Source organism: Capsicum annuum, chromosome 10 (genome assembly GCF_002878395.1).
Source record: "Capsicum annuum cultivar UCD-10X-F1 chromosome 10, UCD10Xv1.1, whole genome shotgun sequence".
NCBI lineage: Eukaryota > Viridiplantae > Streptophyta > Magnoliopsida > Solanales > Solanaceae > Capsicum > Capsicum annuum.
The window spans coordinates 74,000,893-74,023,409 of record NC_061120.1 but is presented as its reverse complement, the minus strand read 5'-3'; the positions used below and the strand labels follow the sequence as shown (position 1 = coordinate 74,023,409).

At 36.1% G+C, this 22,517-nt stretch overlaps 1 protein-coding gene across 1 annotated transcript; it reads left to right on the top strand.

The window, feature by feature from the left end:
• Positions 1-80: 80 nt before the first annotated feature.
• On the top strand, positions 81-1,000 carry LOC107861627. The gene is made up of 2 exons (XM_016706924.1): positions 81-269; positions 809-1,000. The coding sequence occupies exons 1-2, from the start codon at positions 81-83 to the stop codon at positions 998-1,000; spliced, it is 381 nt and encodes a 126-aa protein (XP_016562410.1).
• The last annotated feature ends 21,517 nt before the right edge of the window (positions 1,001-22,517 follow it).

The window sequence follows — 22,517 nt, the reverse complement described above, 5'->3', positions numbered from 1 at the left end:
TAAAGAAAAAAGTAGAGATTAAGAAGGAGGCGTATGTTAAGTTGATTGAGAGTAAAGATAAAGAGGAGAAATGGGTGAATATGGAGGTTTACAAAGTAGCAAGGAAGGAGGCTAAGTTAGCAGTTATGGCTGCTAAGTCGGCAGTGTTTGAGAGCTTATATGTGGGGTTAGAGAAGAAAGGCGGGGAAAAGAGGTTGTATAGGCTTGCTAAGGCTAGGGAGCGGGATGGTGATGACCTCAATCAAGTGAAGTGCATTAAGGGGAGGATGGTAGCATTTTAATAGAGGATGTTCACATTAAGAGGAGATGACAGAAGTACTTTCATAGCCTTTTGAACGAGGAGGCAGACAGAGGCATTAAGTTAGGAGAGCTGGAGCACTCGGAGAAGAGCCATGATTTCAGTTATAGTAGGTGCTTTAAGGTTGAGGAGGTTAGAAAGGTTATTCATAGGATGCAGAGAGGTAGCTCCACATGGCCAGACGAGATTCCAGTAGAATTTTAGAAGTATGCTGGTCAGGCAGGTTTGAGGTGGTTGACTGATTTGGTTAATGTTATTGTCAAGATTGCAATAATTCCTAAGGCTTGGAGATGGAGTACGATTATTCCATTATATAGAAACAAGGGTGACATCTAGAGTTGCAACAACTAAAGGGGTATTAAGTTGTTGAGTCACACGATAAAGATTTGGGAGAGAGTGGTTGAGGGCAGGCTGAGGAAGGTCGTGTCCATTTCGGAGAATCAGTTTTGATTTATGACTAGTCGCTCGATGATAGAGGCAATCCACTTGGTAAGGATATTACTGGACCAGTATAGAGAAAGGAAGAGGGATTTACACATGGTGTTTATCGACCTAGAAAAAGCGTATGATAGAGTCCCAAGAGAGGTTCTTTGGAGATGCTTGGAAGTGAGAGGGGTTCTGATGGCGTACATCAGAGCTATTAAGGACATGTACGATAGAGTGAAAACCCAGGTGAGAATGGATGGAGGAGACTCAGAGTAGTTTCTGATCGAGATAGGGTTGCATCAGGGATCGACTCTTAGTTCATTCCTTTTTGCACTGGTGATGAACGTGTTGATGTGGGGTATTCAAGGTGAGGTGCCTTGGTGTATGTTATTTACAGATAATGTAGTACTGATTGATTAGATGCGGGGGGTGTGAATGACAAATTGGAGATCTAGAGGCAAACCCTTGAGTCTAAGGGGTTCAGGTTGAGTAGGTCAAAGACGGAATATTTGGAATACAAGTTTAGTGAATTAAGGCAGGAGGACGAAGTGGTGGTGAGGTTGGACTCCCAGGATTTATGTAAGATGGATAGTTTTAAGTATCTTGGGTGTACGATTCAGGGGAATGGTGAGATTAACGAGAATGTCTCTAAGCGTATTAGAACAGGATGGATTAAGTGGAGGCTCCCCTTGGGAGTTTTGTGTCATAAGAAGGTGCCCCTTAAGCTTAGAGGCAAATTCTATAGAGTGGCAGTCCTTCCGGCCATGTTGTATGGAGCGGAGTGTTGTCCAGTCAAGCGCCCCTACATCTAAAAATTATAGGTGGTAGAAATAAGAATGTTGTGTTGGATGTGTAAGCTTACTATAGGGGACAGAGTAAGGAATGAGATAATTCAGGAGAAGGTGGGAGTAGCTTCGGTGGAGGACAAAATATGGGAAGAAAGGCTGAGATGATTTGGGCATGTGATGAGGAGAGGCACGGATAAGGGTAGAAGGCTAGTGTGAGTCTGTGGGTTGTAGCATACAGTTAGGAGAGATCTTGTGTAGCCGGAGAAGTAACCCTAGGACTGTATACATAGGTGGGTGCCCTTTTTCTTATGTCTTAGTTCCTATTTGTCTTATTTCATGTCGCCAGTATTTTCTCATATTTCGTATTTCTATGATTACTATTTTTATCATTTCTTATTCCTGATTTTCTTTTATGTCACCCATCATCCCCCTTATTTACTATTCTTTATCTTGAGTCGGGGGTCTATTGGAAATAGCCTCTCTGCTTCTTTGGAGGTAGCAGTATGGACTACGTATATCTTACCCTCCCAAGACCTAACTTTGTGAGAATACACTGGGTTTTTTGTTGTTGTTATTGTTGTTGTACCATTCGGATGGTGTCTCAGAGTAGCAATAGACATGAGCGAAGATGTAGATGCATATTTCAAGTCTTGTGGCGATGTCTTGTCTTAAAGTTGAGACTCTTCGACTCCGATATTCATGTAAAAAAAATGAAAGATTAGTATAATGAAATGATTCTTTATACATAAAATAAATAGAATATCATGGCCATTCAACTTAAAAATCATAATGAATAGAAAATTGAGAAACAGAAAATGTGAATAAGGATATAAAATTAATCAAGTTTCACACTATTGATATCACACAATGAACCATCTAAGCTATAATTCCTACTTTTCCAAAGTAAGAATCTCAACTTAGTCCTTTATTGGGGGACTAACACACAAGCAAAATTGTAAACTTACAACACTTATTACCAAAGAAGAGACAACAAGCAAGACATTTGAAACATTAAACAAAAAAGAAGAAAGAAATCAAAAAGGGATTGACATTCATTTTTTGTGTTGTAAAAGTAATCTCATATATTTTTTAGATGTATACCAATGAAACAAACTAATATATCCTAAAAATAAGATTCTATCATGTAACGCCCCAATTTTTCTGAACTTGAATGCTACACGGTGCTTATGACCCCGAAGGATCACAAGCTAACCCATGACTGATATCCGTACCTGTACACTGCAATATATAATGTAATAATGCAGAAAATATGAACATGTAGTCCATAAGGTTCAACTGAATAAAAAATCTGTCAAAACATAACATCCATATGGGTGAAAGATACCCAAAAACAACTAAAAATGTAATCAAATCTGAACATAAGTCTGAATACTGAATATGAAAGCCTCTAAGTGTTGTTTGAATAAGAAGTTAAAGGAACATGTCTCTAACTAACTCCGTAAATTGATAACTAGCTAAAATAATAATGAATAAATCATATTGTCCTTGAATGAAGAGGACTCACTGAATCTCTGCGACTGGAAATGCTACTGCTACTACTGATCTAGAGCTCGTGTCTCTGAACCTATGGTGTAACATGAATAGAAATCACCATAGCGCAAATGCGTCAGTACGAGGGAATGTACTAAGTATACGAGTGAGGTAGGCTAAATATAAATAGGGTTTACATGCATGAACAATGCTAACTGTTTGACTGACATGAACGTAAGAGTACAAACATGCAAACATAGTAACTGAAATCGTGGGTGCATGATAGCTAGTCCTGCATGCTAATAAATGTTTTACTGATGGCTAACATGATTGATACTGAAATTCTGATAACATGGGCGACTGTATCTGACAATCCTAAATCTGATGGAACTATCTGAGTTCTGTACTATAACTGAGTCTGACTGTATCTAACAGTCCTGATATACTAAAATCTAAAGACCTATCTGAGTTCTTTTACTGAGACTAATTCTAAAATTATGGGAGGTAGTTGTTTAACCGACATACCCCAATAACGCATATAGCTAAGTTGGGGTCTAATCTCTGCCCCGTCTGGAGGGGTGTCAATACCGCGCCACTGGTAAGGACAGTTGTGGGTGACCCTATACTGGTAGGTATTCGAAAGAAGAATAGTGGAAACCCTAAACTGACAGGTTAATCCACCTCATCAACCCTAATCTAACAGGCTAAGATGTCTCAACCTAAGTTGGCTACGTAGTTCTGGAATACAAGGATGACCAGTAAGAATCACACCCTAAACTGGTAGGTGAGTCCCCATCCTTGGGTTCACTCGGTACTAACTTCTACTCCCATCTGAAGAAACTAAACATGATTCAACTGGCTGTACATGGATAGATTAACTGACTTCCATTAACTAACGAGTAGTATTATTATCTGAGAGTTAACTGAGATCATGAGATTTCTAAGATTTTCCTGAGTCACATGACTGACTGAGTTCTATAGATTATAGCTTAACTGAGATTATCGTGACAACATGACATGGCTCTAGGCACACAGCTATTTTTTTGGGTACGAATACCCCCAGGACTCGATAGAAGGAAACTGACACACATGACATGACTTGATCACAATATTTGAGTCCATAATTCATAATATCATAAGTAGGGGATATCATATTTCATATAGTTATTCAACACCTTAAACATTTTAGGGAATGCATGGATATATTTCGTGTACATATTGTAATCTCCATTATCTTACATGTTTCATACCACCACAATTGCAACACATAAAAAGCATGGGATTCATATTGAATATATAGCTAACATGGACTTGTCATTTAGGCATCATAGAACCATACAAACATGAATTTCTAGCATCCTAAGCATTTTATCAAACACCTTGCATGCATTTTTTAAGGCATAGGTAAGTTTCATACTTGCACCATATTAAACCACCTAAAGTTCATGGTTTTCAATTAACAAACATATATATTCCATGAAAACACCTTTAGACATCACATTAAAACTTAAACAACAATCGCCAGCATGTACATACTCATATCACCACAAAAAGTTTACAAAATAATATTTAAACCATGGTTCTTGAGCTCTATGAACTGATTGGAAGCGTAGATAAACACTATGCATACCTTAGAAAGGAAACATTGATGATTTGCTGGAGAGTTCTTGGATTTGTAAACTTAATTCTCAATTATCTTAGAAAAAGGCTTGAATCTTGCTTTTGAGAGATGAGTTTGATGGAAACCCTAATCTTGTGGTTGAGAGCGTAAGAGAGGGTTTTTAAGATGCTTAACTGAACAAAAAATGGGAAAAATTGTGCCTCTTTAGGGTTATAAGTCGTGGAAGGTGAAGGAAAAGACCAAAATACCTTTATGAAATAAATTCCCAGTTGTTAAAAATCATAGCTGATGATATTTGTGACAAGGCGTCAAAAAATTTGACAAGCCATCAAAAATATCATCACACAGGAGATGGAATTAATGGTTTCTGCCTAAGCCTGATGACATTTATGACAAGGCATCAAAAATGTGACAGGCCGTCAAAAATGTCGTCATACAGAAGCTGGATTCTGCCTAAGGCTAACGACCTTCATGATAGGGTGTCACAAATGTGGTAAGCTATCATGAAATTTCGTCACTTAGGACCTTCGTGATAGGGCATCACAAATGTGGTATGCTGTCATGAATGTCATCACTTAGGAGCTGGTTTCTACCTAAGAATGATGACCGTTGTGATAGGGCATCACAAATGTGGCAAGATACCATGAATGTCATCACTTAGGATCTGGTTTCTGCCTAAGGCTGACGACCTTCGTGATAGGGAGTTACAAATGTGGTAAGCTGTCACGAATGTCGTCACTTAGGAGCTGGTTTCTACCTAAGGCTAATGACCTTCTTGATAAGGCATCACAAATATGGTAATCTACCATAAATGTCGTCACTTAGGATCTGGTTTCTGCCTAAGGATAAATACCTTCATGATAGGGCGTCACAAATGTGGTAAGCTACCATGAATGTCATCACACTGTTTCCATCCTAACATGCTGGAGTAAAATACGAATAACTCTTTGCTCCGATATTGGATTTAGGCAAAATTGGTATCATTGGAAATATAATTCAATTATGTATCTATTGATAGGTCATGATATCAAAAATTCCCAGTATAATGAGAGATATTTTCATTTGAAGTTGACTATACCAATATCTTTCTCAAGAATTCAATCGGTAAGGAATGTTTTGATTCTCCTGATAGCTGGGAGTTATTTGAAGCCTTAATATACATCTAACATACTTATAAAACTATAAAAGAACCATGATGTACTATATTAATTTGGATTTTTTAGGGTATTACCATATCTCCCCCTTGGAAACATTCGTCCTCAAATGATGACTGCTTGAGAGGGGAGAAAAGATAAAATGATGCATACACTGATCATGCTTAACTGGCACATGATTTTAGGACTGAATTGAATTCTAAACTAAATGTATCCCAACTGAACATACATATGATGCATGACTGATAAGCTGAACTCATGAATGCAGATAAGCTATGCACTGATACTTGATACCAATTTTATACTAGAATTTTGAACATGTAACTGAATAAGCTTAAGGAAAATGGTTACCTCGAGCTAAGTCTGAATTAGCAGAGAAAAGATGAGGGTACTTGTTTCACAAGTCTGCTTCTGCTTCCCAAGTAGCTCCCTCCATGGACTGATTCCGCCAAAGAACCTTGACTAGAGGGACTTCTTTGTTCCTAAGCCTACGAGTTTGATAGTTAAGGATTTCAACTAGAATCTCTTCATAAGAGAGGCTATTCTGAATACCAACTCTCTGAATAGGGACTACAACTGCTGGGTCACCTATGCACTTCTTGAGCAAAGAAACATGGAAGACTAGATGAACTGAGGTTAGATCCGAAGGCAATTCGAGCTCATGAGCTACCTTACCGAAGCGACTGAGAATCTTGAAGGGACCGACATATCGGGGGCTGAGCTTTCCCTTCTTGCCGAATCTCTTCACTCCCTTTATGGGAGAGATCTTAAGATAGACATAGTCATCGACCTCGAATTCAAGATCCTTTCTATGAACATCCGCATAAGACTTCTGTCAGCTCTGAGTGGCCCAAAGTATTTCTCTGAACAACTGAACTTTCTCTAAGACATCAAATGCTAAGTCAGGCCCTATGACTACGGTCTCACTAACTTCAAACCAACCAATCAGAGACCTACATCTCCTACCATAGAGAGCTTCGAATGGAGCTATCTAAATACAAGAGTGATAGCTGTTGTTGTATGCAAACTCAATCAAAGAAAAGTGGTCATCCCAGCTTCCCTTGAAATAAATTGCACACGCCCTTAGCATATCTTCTAGAGTCTGAATAGTCCTTTATGCTTAACCATTTATCTGAGGATGAAATGATTTATTGAGATGAACTTGGGTACCAAGACCCTTTTGGAATGCTTTCCAGAAGTGAGAGGTGAACTGGGTACCTCTATCTGAGATGATAGATAATGGAACACCGTGTAATCTGACCAACTCCCTAATATAGAGTTTGGCATGATCCTCATCTAAGTAAGAGGTATGAACTGGAAGGAAATAAGATGACTTAGTCATTCTATCTACAATGACCCAAACTGAATCATGTTGATGACGTGTTCTAGGAAAACCCGTCACGAAGTCCATGTTCACTTCTTCCCACTTCCAAGTAGAAATAGTGAACTCCTGCATGGAACCACTAGGTTTTTGATGCTCTATCTTAACCTGCTGACATGTAGAGCACTTAGCCACAAACTCTGCAACGTCCCTCTTCATCCTACTCCACTAATAGATTTCCCACAAGTCGCGGTATAACTTAGTTACCCCTGTATGAATAAAGTATAGTGCACCATGCGCTTCTGCAAGAATTTGCTGCGTCAATTCATCCATACCGGGAACACACAGACGACTCTAACAATGAAGAACTCCAACTCCTCCTTGGGAGAAAACCTCTACTTCCTGACTCTGAACTGACTTTTTTAGCTTGACAAGGCTAGGATCCCTATCTTGCTTCTCTTTCACCTTAGAAACTAGAGATGACTATAAACTACTCTGACTATATACACCACCCTCTGAAAAGTCAACTAAGCGAATGCCTAGTCTGGTAAGTTGATGAATCTCCTGAGCTAATTTCTTCTTACTATCCTCAACATGGGAAACACTACCTATGGACAGTCTACTAAGTGTGTCGGCCACTACATTGGCCTTGACAGGAATAAAGGACACTCATGTCATAATCCTTCAAGAGCTCTAAACACCTTCTCTGATGAAGATTGATATCTTTTTGGGAAAAGACATACTGAAGGCTCTTATGATCTGTGAAGACATCTACATGAACACCGTATAGATAATGCCTCCAAATCTTTAAGACAAAGACAACTGCTGCTAACTTAAGGTCATGAGTAGGATAATTCTTCTCATGGGGCTTTAACTATCTAGAGGCGTAGGCTATAACACTACCATGATGCATGAGGACACAACCTAAACCTACTCTGTATGCATCACAATATACTACAAATCCATCGAAACCATTGGGAAGTGCAAAAATTGGAGCTGAGGTGACTCAAGTCTTCAACTCCTGAAAACTCTTCTCGCAAGGTTCTGACCACTGAAACTTGACCTTTTTCTAAGTTAATCTAAACATAGGAGATGCAATAGAAAAAAATCCCTCGACAAATCATCAGTAATAGCTATCCAAACCCAAGAAACTCCTGAGATCTGATAGAGAGATAGGGCAAGGCCAGTTTCTTACCGCTTGGGTTTTTTGAGGATCTACTCCAATGCCATCACCAAAAATAATGTGGCCAAGGAATGCTACTGATCTTAGCCAAAATTCGCACTTACTGAACTTGGCGAACAACTAGTGATCCCTGAGAGTCTGAAGAATAATTATGAGATGGTCTGAATGATCATGCTCTGTGCGAGAATAGACGCGAATATCATCTATGATGACTATGACAAATGTGTCCAAGTACTGCTTGATCACCCGGTTCATCAAGTCCATGAAAGGTGCAAGGGTATTGGTAAGACCAAAGGACATGACTAGAAATTCAAAGTGACCATATCGAGTACGAAAAGCTGTCTTCAAAATGTCACATTCTCTAACTCTGAGCTGATGATAGCCTGATCTAAGGTCTATCTTGGAGAAATAACTGTCACCCTGAAGTTGATTAAATAAGTCATCTATCCTAGGCAGTGATACCTATTTTTGACCGTGACTTTGTTGAGCTGACGATAATCAATACACATTCTGATAGAACCATCTTTCTTGCACACTAATAAGACTGGCGCACCCCATGAGGATACACTAGGCCTGATGAATCCCTTATCTAAGAGATCCTTCAATGTATCTTTCAGTTCCTTGAGTTCTGTAGGTGTCATTCTATATGGCAAAATAGAAATAGGTTGAGTATTTGGGAGAAGGTCTATGTCGAAGTCTATTTCCCTTTCAGGAGGAAAGCTTGGAAGATCTTCGGGAAAGACGTCTGAATATTCATTAACCACTGGACTGATTCAAGACTGGGATATTCAAAACTAGAATCCTTAACATGCACGAGATGATACACACACCCCTTAGAAATTAGTTTCCTTGCCCGAAGGTAGGAGATAAGCTGACCCCTGAAAGACAAAGTGCTACCCTTCCACTCTAGGATGGGCTCATTCGAGAACTGAAATTGAACTATCCTATTTCTACAGTCGACTATGTCATAGTAGGAATGAAGCCAATCTATGCCAAGAATGACATCAAAATCAGTCATCTCTAACTTGACTAAATCTGTTGACGTGGATTAGACTGTGAGACTGACTTGAAATTATACTTACTAGAACGACATGAATACTGAAGAAAGGGAATTATTCTTAAAACATCTCATAGCCTCTTCGACATAAATGTGGAGTGAAACATACCCATGTACAAGACTCTACCGGACGCAACTTTCAGACTTCCTAGGACACTATTGAACCTTAGGCTCTAATACCAAGTTTGTAATGGCCCAATTTTTCTGAACTAGAATGCTACACGGTGCTTATGACCCCGAAGGATTACAAGCTAACCCATGACTGATATTTGTACCTGTACACTCTAATATACAATGTAATAATACAGAAAACATAAATATGTAAGCCATAAGGTTCAACTGAATAAAGAATCTATAAAAACATAACATCCATATGGGTGAAAGATACCCCAAAACAACTAAAAACTGAATCAAATCTGAACATAAGTCTGAATAGTGAGTTTAAAAGCTACTAAGTACTCTCTGTATAAGGAGTTGAAGGAACATGTCTCCAACTAACTCTGTAAACTGATAATTGGCAAAAATAATAATGAATAAATCAAATCATATTATCCTCGAATGAAGAGGTCTCACTAAATCTCTACAACTGAAAATGCTACTGCTACTGCTAATATGGAGCTCATGTCTCTGAACCTATGGTGTAACATGAAAAGAAAGCACCATAGCGCAAATGCGTCAGTACGAGGGAATGTACTAAGTATACGAGTGAGGTAGGGTAAATACAAAATAAAGTTTACATGCTTGAACAATGCTAACTGTCTGACTGACATGAACATAAAAGTACAAACATGCATACATAGTAACTGAAATTATGGATACATGATAACTAGTCTTGTATGCTAATACATGGTTTACTGATAGCTAACATGACTGATACTAAAATTCTGATAACATGTGTGACTGTATCTGAAAATCCTAAATCTGATGGAACTATCTGAGTTCCGTACTGTAACTGAGTCTGACAGTCCTGATATACTAAAATTTGAAGACCTATCTGAGTTTTTTAATTAAGACTGATTCTAAAACTGTGGGAGTTAGTTGTTTAACTGACATGCCCCAATAATGCATATAGCTAAGTTGGGGTCCAATCTCTACCTGTACTGGGGGGGTGTTAATACCGCGCCACTGGTAAGGATAGTTGTGGGTGACCGTTAGCTGGCAGGTATTTGAAAGGAAAATAGTAGAAAACCTAAACTAACAGGTTAAACCACCTCATCAACCCTAATTTGACAGGCTAAGATATCTCAACCTACGTTGGCTACGTAGTTCTGGAACACAAGGATGACTGCTAAGAATCACACCCTAAACTGGTAGGTGAGTCCCCATCCTTGGGTTCACTCGGTGCTAAATTTTACTCCCATCAGAAGAGACAAAACATGATTCAACTGACTGTACATGGATAGATTAACTAACTTTCGTTGACTGATGGAGTATTACTATTATCTGAGAGTTAACTAAGATCATTAGATTTTAAATGTTTTCCTGAGTGACATGACTAATTGAGTTCTATAGATTATAGCTTGACTAAGATTATCATGACAATATGACATGGCTCTAGGCATACAGCTATTTTTTTGGGTACTAAACCCCCAGGACTCAATAGAAGGAAACTAACACACATGACATGACTTGATCACGAGATTTAAGTCCACAATTCATAATATCATAAGTAGGGGATATCATATTTCATATAGTTATTCAACATCTTAAACATTATAGGGAATGCATGGATATATTTTGTGTACATATTGTATATCTCCATTATCTTACATGTTTCATACCACCACAATAGCAACACATAAAAAGCATGGGATTCATAGTGAAGTATATAGCTAACATGGACTTGTCATTTAGACATCATAGAACCATACAAGTATGAATTTCTAGCATCTTAAGCATTTTATCAAACACCTTGCATGCATTCTTTAAGGCATAGGTGATTTTCATACTTTCACCATATTAAACCACCTAAAGTTCATGGTTTTCAATTAACAAACATATATATTCCATGAAAACACCTTTAGACATCACATTAAAACTTAAACAACAATCGTCAACATGTACATACTCATATCACCACAAAAAGTTTACAAAATAATATTTAAACCATGGTTCTTGATCTCTATGAACTAATTGGAATCGTAGATGAACACTATGCATACCTTAGAAAGGAAACATTGATGATTTGCTGGAGAGTTCTTGGATTTGTAAACTTAATTCTCAATTATCTTAGAAAAAGGCTTGAATCTTGCTTTTGAGAGATGAATTTGATGGAAACCCTAATCTTGTGGTTGAGAGCGTAAGAGAGGGTTTTTAAGATGCTTAACTGAACAAAAAATGGGAAAAATTGTGCCTCTTTAGGGTTATAAGTCGTGGAAGGTGAAGGAAAAGACCAAAATACCTTTATGAAATAAATTCCCAGTTGCTAAAAATCATAGCTGATGATATTTGTGACAAGGCATCAAAAAATTTGACAAGCCATCAAAAATGTCATCACACAGGAGATGGAATTAATGGTTTCTGCCTAAGCCTGATGACATTTATGACAAGGCATCAAAAATGTGACAGGCCGTCAAAAATGTCGTCACACAGAAGCTGAATTCTGCCCAAGGCTGATGACCTTCATGATAGGGAATCACAAATGTGGTAAGTTATCATGAATATCATCACTTAGGAGCTGGTTTCTACCTAATGATGACGACCTTCGTGATAGGGCATCACAAATGTGGTAAGCTGTCACTAATGTCATTACTTAGGAGCTGAATTTTGTCTAAGGCTGACGACCTTCGTGATAGGGCATCACAAATATGGTAAGATACCACAAATGTTGTCACTTAGGAGCTTGTTTCTACCTAAGGCTGACGACCTTCGTGATAGGGTGTTACAAATGTGGTAAGCTACCACGAATGTCATCACTTAGGAGTTGGTTTCTGCCTAAGGCTGACGACCTTTGTGATAGGGCATCACAAATATTGTAAGCTACCACGAATATCGTCACTTAGGAGCTGGTTTCTACCTAAGGCTGACAGCCTTCGTGATAGGGCATCACAAATGTGGTAAGCTACCACGAATATTGTCACACTGTTTCCAGCCTGATATGCTGGAGTAAAATATGAATAACTCTAGCTCCGATATCAAATTTAGGAGAAATTGGTATCGTTGAAAAGCTAATGTAATTATCTATCTTTTGATAAGTCATGAGCTCAAAAATTCCCAGTATAATGAGAGATATGCTCATTTGAAAATGACTATACCAATATCCTTCTTAAGAATTCAATCGGTAAGAGATGTTTTGATTTGTCTAATAGCTGGGAGTTATTTGAATCCTTAATATACAACTAACCTACTCATAAAACTATAAAATAACCATGACGTACTATGCATGAGCTTGGTACATGGCTCTAATATTAGTTTGGATTTTTCGGGGTATTATATATCAACACATAAAAGTGTGTAAAATATGATATTGACTTATCTTTATTAAAATAGAAAAATGCAGATTCAATAAAATGAAGGCCCATAGGAACATGACTTCTAAACAAATTTATTTTCAGGATTCAAAAAAGAACAACATCTAACTAGGATATTTCTAAGCACAAAGTGATATCACCTTTAGACATAGCATAGAAATATTATTATAAAATTTAAAATCATATGGAAATAATGTAATTCACATAAGGGGGTATCCTAGAGAATGACTCTAAATGGACAATAGTTAAATCATAATTTTTTTCTAAAGAGCAAAGTTTTTTCTTAAACAAAGATGTAGATGAGTAATTTAAAATAACATAAGTAACAAACATAAGTATATGCATACTCTTTACCATATCGAAAGAGTTAGAGACAGAATGCCAACACATATATAATCATGAATACACTTTAAAGTTTAAAATTAAAAAAGAATAGAAAAAAAATAAAAATAAAAATCACAGACTTGCTACGCAGCAGTGAACTGAGGTGATGGTCCAGATCTACTCTCTTTACCCAAGAGCAAATTCAAATATCTAACAAAGATGAACTCAAAAGTTTTGGGTATGAGAAGTGATTAAGAGTAAAGAAAGGTAAATAGTCAATAGTGAATATTTTCAGGAGTAATGCCAGCCCCAAAGAAAACTTAAAATTTGAACTGTGTATACTGTTTTGTGAGTGTCCAAAAAATTCTCTCTTACTGAAAATCTCACTTTATAAGAAAGGAACTAGCTAGGGGTTTTTATTTGAATGGGTTTTCACCCCTGATTTGAATTCGTGGTCAAAGAAAGCCATTCAAACTTGAATGTTTGAAACTCTTAGATCGAGTTATCAAGATTCGTGTGATTTGATCAGGATGTGACTCTGCTAAATCTCGGTAAAGCTGAACCATATCCAAAAATATAAAAAAGAGAAGATGAAGAGAGAAAGAAGAGATACGGGTGATGAGTATATTAGGGTTAGGAGAAAATCTCAATTTAGTGTTATGCGCTTGGGCGGGTCATTTTTTTTGGACTGCATTTGGGCCAAGATAATATAGAAATGGGCTAGTCTTGACTTGGTGTTCTCCCTCTTTCTTATAAAATTAATTCTTTAAGCTTCTTATTTAATAACTAGTGTATATATTAGGCAACAATAATTAAAAATTACATAAAAGGTTCATGTACGTATAACGCTTAATATGCATGAAGTTAAAAATAAAGTAATGAGAGTTTATTTTTAAAAAAAAATAGTAATAAAGTAATGTTAATAACGCATTAGCAAATCTAAAATTAGTAATAATAGTATAAAATAGATAATAGCAATAAAAAAAAAATAGTAGTAAAAAAATAAAAATAAAAATATTCGACTTATTAATGATTTAGAAGCTCGAGCGCATAAATTAGTAGAAAGAAGGGATAAAATTAAGTGTCAACAACTGTCCCTCTTTGACTGAAGATGATGAAAGAGTTTTCGAACAAAGAAGTTGACTTAGTAGCCAATTTTGTCTAGAACAACGATACAACTTTGGATGGAGTTGAGTATATACGATTTTTTTAAAGAATGTAGGATAGAAGATTCAACAAGGATCATGAAAATGTTTTATAGATTATGACTGAAACTCACTTTGAGTCGTCTACATTTCTCGAGTTACATGAGAATCAGGTCAAATATAGTTCAAGAGTTATAACAAATATAGGAGTTGGAATGATCTTGAGCAAATATATTCACAAAAATCCCATTGAATTGATGCATGTTGGAAATTATGGTGGCAGCTAAGCAAAAGATTAGGCTTGAACAAGTAAAAAAAATTGAAAATTGAGTGAAGTAGAAAATAGATCTTAAAGAGGATAAAGAGTAAAGGTGATTTGAGTGAAATTGAAATTATAGATTAACAAAATAGAGGTATTGTTTGAAACAAAGTAAAAGTATAGCCCAGGAGCTATACTTTTCTAAAAACTGTCCCGGTATAGAGTTACGATGAGACTGGGTGTCAAGATTGATAAAGAAAATAAAGAAAAGGGGCTAAAGATGAAAAAACATGTTGGATTTAAGATTTTATTGTTGAAAATGAAAGCGTTGATGTAAAATTTTCTATATGTTCCGAATGTAAGGAATAGGCTGATTAATGTTTGAGAGTAGATCCTTGACCATTGTTGGTGAGCTTGGCTCCTCAATAAATTACCCCGTTTTACTACTAAAATGAAGTTCCATGCTATGTTATATATTCTATTATTGCAAATTATATTTCCTACATAAAATGAAGCTCACGATAAAATTATCAGTTGAAATAAAAATAAAACAAAATAATATAAGAAATGTATAAGGATAAAAAAGAAGAATGTTGTGTGGCTCATGAGATGATTCGGTTGTGTAGCCGCATGTTGTCTCTGGTTGCCTTCAGGGACTTGATGGTACGTAATGTCTCTGATAGTCTTTTGGGAGACTTAATGACACATGATGTATTTGATAGTTTTCATAGACTTGATGACAAATGATATCTATAAGATTTAAGGTAAAGTTTTTAAAGTAGATAGGGTGATTTAGAGTCATTGGTAAAGTAAAGGATAAAGTAAGAGTGTAGCCTCTCATATTATGTTGATGATGTGATAAAGTCTTCGATCATATTTAGGAACTCAATGATAAATAACGCCCCTAGTTGTCTTCAGAGAGTTAATGATGCATGACGTCTCTAATTGTCTATAGGGACTTAATCATGAATGACATCTCCAATTGTCTATGAAAATTTGATCATCAATGTTATCTCTGATTATCTATGAAGACCTAATGATGAATGATGTTTTTGATTGTTTACAAAAACTTGATGAATGACGTATCCGATTATTTATAAAGACCTAATAATGAATGATGTCTCTGATTGTCTACGAGACATAATGATGAACTCTGATTGACTATGAAGATTTAATAATGAATGATGTCTCTGATTGTCTATAGGACATGATGATACACTTCAATTATCTACGAAAATTTAATAATGAATGGTGTCTCAGATTGTATATGGAACTTGATGAGAAACGCCTCTGATTGTCTACAGAAACTTGATTATGAATGATGTCTTCGATTATAGATGGAAACTTGATGATGAGTGATGTCTCTGGTTGTCTACTGGGACTTGATGATGAATGATGTCTCTAATTATCTACGGGACATGATGATGAACTCTGATTGTCTATGGAGATTAATAATAAATGAAGTCTCTGATTGTCTACGGGATATGATGATAGACTCCGATTGTCTACGGAGACTAATGTTGATGATGTAAATCCTAGATTTGCTTTAGAGTAAAATTGTTGAATAGAGTCATAAAGTAAAATATTAAGTAAGTAATGAATAAGAAATAAAGTCGGGTGGCTTATAGAGGTATGGTCAAGTGATGACTCCATTTGTCTTTGAAGACTTGATGTTGGTTCCTGTAAAATTCAAAGTGAAGTTGTTAGGTGAATAAAGTGAATTATATGGAAGTTAATAGAGTAAAGAATAAGAACAAGTAGAGATGCTCAGTTGTAGATGGTGATTGTGATCGATTGAATGTCGTCTTCTAATTTTGACATATCGTGGATGAGAAATTCCTCATAAAAGCCAAATCATATTTTGGCCAGATTGACGTCAACCTAGTGTTGTTATTCTATATCTTTGTTGTCTTGTACTCAAATAAAAATTCTTCGTTGGGAGGGAGGTGCTGATTTATGTTGACTCGAAGCTTGACTTTGTTGATCCTCTGTTCATCTTCTCCATTCAGACCTTATAATATCCGTCAAGACTTGGTAAATGAACAAGTAGTGAAGTTTTTTCAAGAAAAATATTTAAAGTATATGCAAGGATATGTATAGCTTTTAAAACCTCTGCCAAATTTAGACCGTGACACTTTTGAAACAAATAAACATCTTTTATCTATTTACTCCTTGTCTGGTGCCTGAGTCATATACATATTGATTATGTCCCATCATTCTCGTTCATGTCTACTCAAAATTTATCCCAATTTTGGGTTTAGAAATGTATACTAAGTTTATATTATGGTGAGATCGAACCTTATATATGTTGCTTACGTATCTTGTAAAGAGAATCAGGTCAGAACGTAGTTCAAAGTACATAAATATGACATGGAATTTTCTTATAAAGGGACCAAACTCGATATGAGTTGCCTACATATCCCACCAAAGGAATTAGGTCATGTGTAGTTCAAAATTACATAAATAAGAATTTGAAGTTTCTATCCTAATGTGACAGAACCACATGTTGGTGGCCTATGTATCCCTCCAAGAGAATAAAGTCAGAAAGTAGTTCGTATATTACCACAAAAAATGAATTTTTGTTATAGTAGAACCAAACCCATTGTGGGCTGCCTACATATCCCATCAAGGAAATCAAGTCCAAACGTAGTTTGTAGATTACATAATAAAGTAAGGATTACATCTAAATGATGTCGATCTAAAGTCGTCCTATGATTTAGTGTCCTGACATCTATTGAATGTATGTTCTTTTTTCTTGAATTGTTCCATGCTCATCAGTTTTCTTGGTTGGTTGTCGAACTTTTAGTCAGCTTCAAAGCTTTGTTCATTTTTTCATTATGTCACAATCGTAAATTAATAGATTTTTTGATAATTTATATAAAAAGAGAGAAAGTAAATGTAATAGAAAGTTAATGAAAAATAGAAAATGCAATCGTAGATTTTGCAATTAAGCTTCCAAAAGATGAGGCAAAACAACATAAAGTTTTAGGCACGATCAAGCCTCAATTCTTATAATCGTGTCTTTCAAAAGTGTTACAACTTGTTCATTCTACCAAGAACCCCGGCGAACCATGTACGGAGTACAAATCCAATTCTTCAAAGTTTTCTATGGTTCGGCACCCCAAATGGTCGGTGTCTTAGTACTAGTAGTAGTAACCTCCACTGATGTTGGTTCTTGGATTGTTAATATAGAAATGTCAAAGATCAATGATGTGCCTTGTCCAACCTTGCCAATTGGTACAATGGTTCCTTTTAAATCTAAATCTTCCTCAATAGTTATTATGTTCACATTAGTATTCCAGTGGTTAGGCAAAGGGTTGTTGTTCATATTGGGTTGAGGTCCAAAAAGTTGAATTGCCCCTTCCTTAATTAAGGCTTCAATTTTGTTTTTAAGTCCATAGCAATTTTCACTGTCATGCCCAACAACTCCAGAATGATATGAACAACGTTTGGAACCACCAAACTATTTTGGAATAGGATATGGAATTTTTCCTTTAATTGGTTGTAGCACACCTGCTGTTTGCAATCTTTCAAACAACTGAGCATATGACTCGACTAATTTTGTGTAGTTGTAAATGTTTTTTACTTCAGGATTTGGACTGACTTTAGGTGTAACATGCGGGCGATTTTGGTTGGTTGTAGCTGGGATGGACTGGTATGGATGTGGAGCTTGGTAAGCAAGAGATGGAGGTTAATAGTAATTTTCTTGGGTATTGTAGATAGGATAAGGAGTTAGTGGAAGTTGATAGAGTATCTGGGAATCTCCAGTTTATTGATAAGGGTAAATAGGCTGATGTGGTTGATTTGGGTATAGAGGAAATTGATTTGGCTTATATCCTTAGTCAATCATGAGGGGAGATACATCTTCTTTCTTCTTTTTGTTCCCACTGATAGAACCACATTGAATTGCTTTTTTTGCAGCTTGCACAACTGTATAGTCTTGGATTCTCCTTAATTTGATCCTATCTTCTAAGATTTTCCCCATTCTGATGACTTCTATAAACTTTTGTCCCATCATAGTTATCATTTTATCATAGTAGAGGTTGTTATCTTAGCATTCAATGAAGGTAGCAGTCATTTCACTTTCATTCATTGGTGACTGGACTCTAGCTGCTTCCGCCTTCCAACATAGAGCATACTCATGAAAAGTTTCAGTTGACTTCTTCTTTAACTTAGCCAAGTAGAAGCTATCTGGTGTGATTTTTGTGTTGAATTTGAATCGATCCATGAAGTCTTGTGCCATATCATTCCACCCATGCCATTTACAAAGATCCTATTATCTGTACCAAGCAAGAGCTTCACCGAACAAACTTCTTATGAACAATTTCATTCTAATCATTTCATTTCTCCCTACTCCTAACAACTTGTCATATTAGGCTCTCAAATGTGCATGTGGATCACCAACTCCATTGAAAAAATTAAATTTTAGAGGCTTATACCTTTCAGGCAAGTCGATGTCAGATTGCACACACAAACCCTCATACTCCCGGCTTTTGTTTCTCCTGGTAGTTTGGTGTTTTCTCATTGCTTCCTTAAGATCATTAATCTCCCTTGCTAATGAATCATCGACTTTTGCCTTGGTATCTTTCTCCATTTTCTCATACTGACCTAATTCGGGTTGGAACTTAACTGTAATTGGATTGGTAAAGGTTTGATTTTCTATAGCATATACAGCAGGAATATATTGAGCATAAGGAGTGGCCACATGTGCCCTTTGTATAAGCTGGGTTGGATAACTTTGTATGGTGGGAGTATTTTTAATTGGAAGTAGTAGAGGATTATAAGAGGTATTAGCATGTGGTTGAATTTGTTGGTTTGTGAGAGTAGTTTTAGGTAGTGGATAGGTGTTAGCATATGGTTGAATTTGTTGGTTTGTGAGAGTAGTTTTAGGTAGTGGATAGGTGTTAACATGTGGTGATACATGTGGGATGTGAACTAGAGATTGGTTTGGTGGGTTGACGAGTGATGGTTTAGGAGGAGTAGCATAGGTAGTGTAGGTGGGTGGTTGACTTTGTGGAGGTGTATTGATGGGTAGTTGATTTGATGGATTTGCGGGGGTGGTTGGAGGAATATTATTGTTGGTATGTGGAGAATGTTGAGGAGGAAAATGTTCAGGGACCAGCAAATTAAGTGATGGAAAGTGTGGTAGATTTGGTGTAACATTTCTGGGTTCAGGAAGTGAACTTTGGAGTGTAATGGACAAATTGGTCAAGTCCTTAACCCGATTCATCTCTCCACGCAAATCCTCAATCTCTTGAGTCAAACGGGCAATGTGCTCGTTACGTAGAACAACAGTTTCATTTTCAAGAGTCTCCAGAGGGTCCCTAGGAACCACGGTATTACTAGTACCAATTGGATTTGATGTGGTTGGATCAGACATAGTGATTCTTCTTCCTTGAATAGCCCAACTACGTCGTGGTAATGTTGAAGCCTTGGACATTGTGAAGTAAGGATGGTCGGCCAGTTTGATTGTCAACACAATCAACTTTGTTTGGGGAATAAAATAAAAGGAAAAGAAAAATAAAATACAAATACTGTTAGTTTTAAATATGAAGATTAAGTAAAGTTGTGTTTATATTAACTCAATAAATTATGCAACACACAAGTTGTCAAGTAAAGTCAAATAAATTATGTAGACAAATACATCAAGTAACAATAACGCATCCTAATATGTATGGGACCTCTTTTATGCTGGAGGTAGGCCTAATGAAAATTGAAGGATAAAATGTGCTCTTATATGTCATTCCATTTCTCTTTAAACAATTAAACTTTAATATATTTATAAAAAAAAAAATAAAGTACATGAATAGCTTGTAGCTATTAAATAAAATACAACATAAGTAATCCTAATAGGCTAAGTTCAAATCATCGTCATGCCTCGACTTTCTTCATATTACCGATGTTGCTAAGGTGCATCTTTCATTGTATCAAAGTTTGAAAGCCTGATAATGATCCATTCTGCAAAGCAAAGGGTGAGATTATACATTCCTACTAAAGTACAATCAATTTAGAGAAAATAGTCTATAATTGGCACAATCATCATTCAAACATGCATACAAATTATGATCAAATGTCACTTGGGTCGTAAACCCTTCGGACATTTGGATAGGTTGACTAATAGACTTAATACGCCAAGGGTATTAAGCCTCCTAGGTTCATAATGATGCATGTACCTAAAGAGGTGTTGGTTAGCTCTATCTTAAGTTTTTCTAAGATTTGGATAGACATAGACTTGAATTTCCTATATGAGAAGGCACGTGGTCCCATGGCAGTAAAACTCCCGCTCATCCCGCGTATGCGCCGACTCTCTAAATTAGGGTGATCTAAAAAATTTTTGGAAAAGTACAATGTACAATCTGCGTGTACACTGTATGTGAGTGTCAGTTTTCCGAAGTGGAAAAAATATGAACGGAATGTCAATTTATATAAAACGATAAACAAATAAGCAATTTATAGCAAATAAATAATTTAAGTCACACAAACATGATAAATAAAGGTAAATAGGGCAAAACAAATAATAAAATAAAAAAATATAATTATTAACCTAAGTTTGTTATGGTTAAGAACCTAAGGTCCCCAGTGAAGTCGCCAAGCTGTCATACCCTATTTTAACCGAGGTCAAAATAGTGTACAACATATTGAAAAACTTCTAATTAAAATCAGGAAGTCACCACCTAATTAATTAGTTCTACGGTAAATTAGGATACCTATTATAAACTAAGTGATTAAGAGAAATTAAAGACTTCATTTTAAGGTCTACTTATCCTACGTGATTCTAGGTAAAGGTTCTAATTATTCTAAAGGAAAGGGATTAGGCACCCTAATGGATCCGCCAACTACGATTTATCGGTCAAACTTAGGTTAATTAATAAAATAAGATAGATGAAACACTAAAGGAACCTATCAGGATTAAAAAAATCCAAAGTAGCGAATGAATTTGATAAGACAAAATAGGTAAAAGTGATAAAGTTAAGCATTGAAAGGGTGAAACAGAATAAGTGAAATTCCTAGACGATATTTGAACTAAGGGGATCATTTTTATATATTTGAAAATACCAAAGAAAATGTGTTAGAAACATACTATCCTTTCTTAAGTAAAATGTGTCAAACATTCATTTAGCCAAAATTTTATAGGTGAATAATGAATCCAACCGACACTTTGCAGAGTTATATGATCCACCAATTTAATTTAACTGATGCCAATAGTTAGAATAAAAAGAAAGGGGTTAATGATTCATTCTTAAACTAAATTCAGTAGTATCTTTAAGTTTATCTATTGGAAAACTACTGAACTCTATTATAGAGCTTAGGCATGCGAACATAGTCAAATTTAACTACCAATATAATCAATTAATAACCAACAAAGAGAACAATTAGCAACAGAGACACCAAAATAGCTCAACGGAGTAACCACTTATTTCATTAGCCCAATATAAATCAAAAATAGAGCTCTCTTTGTTCTTTCACTGTATTAGCTCGTCCCTTTTTTTTTTGCATTTTTGTACCGTTCGGATGGTGTCTTGGAGTAGCAATAGACATGAGCGAAGATGTAGATGCACATTTCAAGTCTTGTGGCGATGTTGAGTCTTAAAGTTGAGACTCTTCGACTCCAATGTTCATGTAAAAATAAAAAAAAGGAAACAAAAGACTAGTATAATGAAATGATTCTTTGTACCTAAAAGAAATAGAATATTATGGCCATTCAACTTAAAAAATCACAATGAAAAGAAAATTGAGAAAAAGAAAATGTGAATAAGGACATCAAATTAATCAAGTTTCACATTGTTGATATCACACAATGAACCATCTAAGGTATAATTCCTACTTTGCCAAAGTAAGAATCTCAACTTAGCTCTTTTTTGGGTGGCTAAAGCACAAGTGGAATTATAAACTTACAACACTTACTACCAAAGAAGAGACAACAACCAAGACATTTGAAACATGAAACAAAAAGAAGAAAGAAATCAAAATGGGATTGAC

What these genes read in the sequence shown, in the direction of transcription:
- LOC107861627 (XM_016706924.1), top strand. Translation starts at nt 81, where the DNA reads ATGGAGGTTTACAAAGTAGCAAGGAAGGAGGCTAAGTTAGCAGTTATG. An exon ending in AGTGCATTAAGGGGAGGATG is followed by an intron (nt 270 to 808) that starts GTAGCATTTTAA and finishes TTACTGGACCAG; the next exon opens with TATAGAGAAAGGAAGAGGGA.